This window comes from Babylonia areolata, chromosome 10 (genome assembly GCF_041734735.1).
Source record: "Babylonia areolata isolate BAREFJ2019XMU chromosome 10, ASM4173473v1, whole genome shotgun sequence".
In the NCBI taxonomy this organism is placed as follows: Eukaryota; Metazoa; Mollusca; class Gastropoda; order Neogastropoda; family Buccinidae; genus Babylonia; species Babylonia areolata.
Window position 1 is genome coordinate 9,602,607 of NC_134885.1, and position 5,235 is coordinate 9,607,841.

Sequence of the window (5,235 nt, forward strand, 5' to 3'; positions counted from 1 at the left end):
CATACGGGGTCTATCGTTTATCCTCACGTCCCGAATGACTAGCGTCCAGACCACCAAGGTCAAGGTCTAGTTGAGTGGGAGGAAAGTATACCGACTGGCGAATGTGGGATTCGATCCTGTACGCTCAGATTCTCTCCCTTCCTAAGCGGCTGCGTCACTACTTAGCTTGTGACCATCCAATCAGAAAGCCCACAGTGTTCACCAAATCCACACAAGGTCACGTGTTAAACAGAGAAAGTTCACATTTGGGAATAGAATTAGAATAGAATAGAATAGAATAGAATAGAATGACCACCGTCATTCAAAACGCTCCCAGACAAAACACAGGCCAAACAGTTTTGTGAGCCTGAGTAAGTGTTCACAGTTGGACCAATAGCAAAAGTAGAGCTTTTTAATAAACATTTTCACCACTGCAATGGAAATTGATTTACAGCTTAAGTCTTTTTTTTTTCTTCTTTCTTCAAGAACTCTCAAACTAGGATGCACGATTGCTTTGGCTCAAAGAGCTGCAGCCTTGGCGGCTAGTTGGCCTTTGTGGGAACCATCTCCAACGCCGATTGTCCTAAAGCCCTTTTGGCCGTGAGAATGGGGATGTAACTTGGGCAAGAATGCTCTCCACTATGATCAAATTCTAGCTCAGATAGTCGGAACAGCAACATCAGTGTTCGTCCTCATCTGCTGTTCTGTATGTCACAGTTGTGGACACGACTGACTATTATCTGGAACAACCTTCCTTGATCATATCAGTGCATCTGATTCCATCTAGCTTTCCGCTCATCACTAAAAACTCATCTGTTTAACTCTCTCCATACGAACAGCGAAAGAGACGACGTTAAAAAAAAAAAAGAAAAAAAAAAAAGGTGGCGCTGTCAGTGTAGCGACGCGCTGTCCCTGGGGAGAGCAGCCCGAATTTCACACAGAGGAATATGTTGTGACAAAAAAAAAAAAAAAAAAAAAAGGAGAAATGCAAATACAATTATTATCATTAAGTATTATCATTATTATCATTATTATACATACCCGTCTGCCAGCATGGAATGAGGTCAGGTACCATTCCAGCACCAACAGCAGGCGTTTCTCGGGGTCTTTCTCGTCTGGAAGACTGTCACACAGGGGGTTATGGGGGTATAGGACATACAGTCGTGTTGTGTTGTGTTGTGTTGTGTTGTGTTGTGGTGTGTTGTGTTGTGTTGTGTGTGTGTGTGTGTGTGTGTGTGTGTGTGTGTGAGTATATGTGTGGGTGCGTGCGCGTGTGTGTCCCGCGTGCGCGTGTGTCCCAAACACACACACACACACACAATAATATCACTGATAGTGAAAAGACGCTACACTAAAGAACGAACGAACACACACATATACACACAGAGAGTCCCTCACACACACACTCACACACACACTGAGTACCCCTCCCCCCCACACACACACACAAATACACACACACACAGACATACAGACACACACACACACACACACACACACACACAGACACACAACACACACGCAGATCCCCCTCCACACACACACACACACACACACACACACACACACACAGATACCCGAGAAAGAAGTCCGGGTGGGCCATGCAGTCAGCAAACATCTCAAGCAGACACACACACACACAGACACAGACACAGACACACACACAGGTACCTTAGGAAAAAGTCCGGGTGGGCCATGCAGTCAGCAAACATCTCTAGCAGAGACCTTCGCTCTAAGATGAAGGTAGGGAGCGTGATCTGCCATCATCATCATCATCATCATCGCCGTCGTCATTATCATCATTATCATCATATCACCACTGTTGTCATCGTCATCATCACCAGTCATCATCGTCATCGTCATTATCATCGTCGTCGTCGTCACCATCAATCATCGTCATCGTCATCATCTTCATGTGAGAGAGAGAGAGAGAGAGAGAGAGAGAGAGAGAGAGGGGGGGGAGAAAGAGGGAGAGACGTACAGACAGAATGACAGAGAGACAGAAAAAAGACAGACAGAGAGAGAGAGAGAGAGAGAGAGAGAGAGAGAGAGAGAGAGAGAGAGAGAGAGAGAGAACACTGAACACCGAAATGTTTAATGTCATTAGCTGAAAAGCTCTGGTGACGTAGGCACGAATCAGAACAAAATGGTGCAAAACAGATAAAAATGGAACAGAAAGAAAAAAAAACAACAACAAAAAAACAGAACAGAAACAACACAAACTAATAAGAGATTTGCGACACTTTTGCACTTTGGCATTAGCTTACAGTACATGTTACAGGGGGGGTAATGTGCCTTTTTTTCAGTCATTCGTCTCCATGGTTTGAACAGTATACAGAAAACAAAGTACAGATAAATCATATAATAAATATTCACGCATCGACACACATCATATCAATACAAACACATATGAAGAACATATAAATCCTGAAATAATTACTCATGCCTCAACATCAAAACCCACCATATCAATAGGAACACATCAAATAATTACAATGTCGAGATTGACCATCCGATTGTAGCCCTACCTTTTTATCCATGCTTTTTCCCTCATAGAACCCATGCTAATTTTTAATTGATTAATGAGTATTTAGATCGATGATGGACGTTTTCCGTATATTTATTGCCTCGGATACATATTTTGCAAGTGACAGTATCATATCTTCCTTTTCTGTCATCAGTATCCCGAACAAATCTTTTCTCTGTGCTGGAGCTGAATTGAAAAGGGTACAGTTTTTTTTCGCAATTCATCGTACCTTTTGCAGTTAAATATAAAATGACCTTCATTTTCTGGGCTTTCGCCACACATTGGGCAAGAGGTGTTGTTACGTCTGAATCGAACCATCTTCTGTTGGCATTCAGTCCAAGCGCTCTCAATCTGAGCTTCGCAAAGCAGATTTTATGCCATTTATTTGTTATAATCTTAACATACTTCTCCGGTTGAAATAGTGATTTAAATGAATAAAACCATTTATACCTATCATTGCTCTCTAATTCTCCGTGCCAGTTTTGTTTGTAACATGCTATAAGTCTATCTTTAAATTCCGATTCAAAGCCGTTCTCATCATTCCAAATAATCCTGATTTCATCAGAGCAACCCCCCTTTTCAACTGGTTCCTGACTCTCTTCATTGCATTGACTATTTTTCCACTTTAGTACTGCTGGTAGGTGCCGTGAATATAAACAATCATCAATGTGTCGATTACACCCTGCTCGTAAATCTTCAGATATAAGAAAATAACCAATAACGTTGCTGACGTGTGGTGACACAAAAGCAAATTCGCCTTCTGTGTCACTGCTGCACGATCCATTCACACTATACAAGTCAAGCATTACGGCAAGATCGAGCAGGGATCTACCAAACTTGTTTATGATTGAATCTTTGGAATTACGTGTAGCTCTTTCTTCGTCAATCTCTTCAAAATCAAAATCTGGCACTAAGTTCGCTAAGTTATCATCTTTTGGCTGTTCACATCCTGTCCTTGAATTTGAGTCACCACACAATATAATGTAAACATTATCTGTGTGTACCTGTTGTATCAAGCTTTCTTCTAAGATATGAATGCCGTCTTGCAGCTCAGTGTGCTCATATAGTGGTGATCTCTTTGGGGCAGTGTAACTAGCAATAAACACAATATTGTTATCAACACCAAACACATTTTTTGTCTATTTCAACAGCTACTGTATTCTTGCAGTCTATCTTAACCTCTTTTATGTGATGTTAAATACATTTCCTAACCATCAATAAAACTCCTCCTGAATTTTTCCGTGATGGGATAACTTAGTTGCAAGAGCAACAAATTTGAAATGTTCTGTGAAAATGCCGCTAAAATCAAATTTAGAGTCAATAAATGTTTCCGTTAAACTGATAAAATCAAACTAATGTAATTAATAAAGGATACATCACGTAACTTACTAAGCAGGTTTTCTACATTATAGGGGAGAGAGAGAGAGAGAGAGAGAGAGAGAGAGAGAGAGAGAGAGAGAGAAACAAAGAGAGAGAGAGAGAGAGCGAGAGAGAGAGAGAGACAGAGAGAGAAAGAGAGAGAGAGAACAAGGAGAGAGATTGAGAGATTCAAGATTCAAGATTCAAGATTCAAAAACTTTATTACTCAAGGATAAAGATTTTAGGCATCGCCCAGTCTTCCAATCTGTCCTTGTGACAACAATAACAATAACAACATTAACGATAACGACAAAAAAAAAAAAAAAAAAAAAAAATGTTAACACTGCTACATCCACTGCTACTAGAACGAAGAATGATCACCACCATCATCATTAACATCGTAAAAAGTAATAAAACGAACGCATTCATACATTCATATCCATACACATGCACACACTCTCTCCACCCAACACACACACACACACACACATATATAAATATATATATAGAGAGAGAGAGGTACAGACAGATAGACAGAAACAAACACACACAGAGAGAGGCAGAGACAGAGACAGAAAGAGAGAAAGAGAAACAAGAGAAAAAGACAGATGCAGAGACAGAAACAAACACAGGAAGATCCAGAACACACACACACACACACACACACACACACACACACACACACACACACACAGAGAAATAAAGAGACAGACAGACAAGACAGACAAAGGGCTGGGGACACCTTGCTGAGGTCCATGCCCAGCTTGAGCTGGCCCAGGAGGTGGATGATGACGCTCTTGTTCTCTTCCTGGTCCTGATTTTCGACCATGTCCTGACTGCTCTTGTCCTCCACTTCGACATCCTCCTCCTCCTCCCCATCCTCCTGGTCCACTGTATAATCTTCCATTTGTTTCGGTGCAGCCGATGGGCCTGTATACGCCACAGACCCACCAAGAGATATGTGATGCGTGTGTGTGTGTGTGTGTGTGTGTGTGTGTGTGTGTGTGTGTGTGCGTGCGTGTGTGTGTGTGTGTGTGTTTTGTTGGTTCGTTTTTGTTTTTGGAGTTGTTTTTTTCTCTCTTTCTTCCTTCTAATATTGAATGGGGTGTTTGTTCGTCTAGCAAGTGTGAGATTGCTGGCTCAATTCCGTGTGAGTCACTTTTACTTGAAAAAAAAAAGAAAAGAAAAAAGAATAGAGGTATCATGAAATATAGGCTTGTTTGTGTGTGCGTGTGTGTGTGTGTGTGTGTGTGTGTGTGTGTGTGTGTGTGTGTGTGTGTGTGTGTGTGTGTGTGTGTGTGATGTGTGTGTTTGTGTGTGTGTGTGTGTATGTGTGTGTGTGTGTGTGATGTGTGTGTTTGTGTGTGTGT

General features: G+C 41.5%; 1 protein-coding gene across 1 annotated transcript in view; it reads right to left on the reverse strand.

The window, feature by feature from the left end:
* Positions 1-4,772, reverse strand: part of LOC143286654 (oxysterol-binding protein-related protein 11-like) — a 35,664-nt gene extending 30,892 nt beyond the window's left edge. Inside the window, exons 1-3 of the mRNA XM_076594292.1 lie at positions 4,608-4,772; positions 1,651-1,736; positions 1,021-1,102 (exon numbers count right to left, since the gene is read on the reverse strand). Of these exons, the coding sequence (XP_076450407.1) occupies positions 1,021-1,102; positions 1,651-1,736; positions 4,608-4,772 (333 nt within the window). The remainder of the gene's footprint in view (positions 1-1,020; positions 1,103-1,650; positions 1,737-4,607) is intronic.
* Positions 4,773-5,235: the final 463 nt, after the last annotated feature.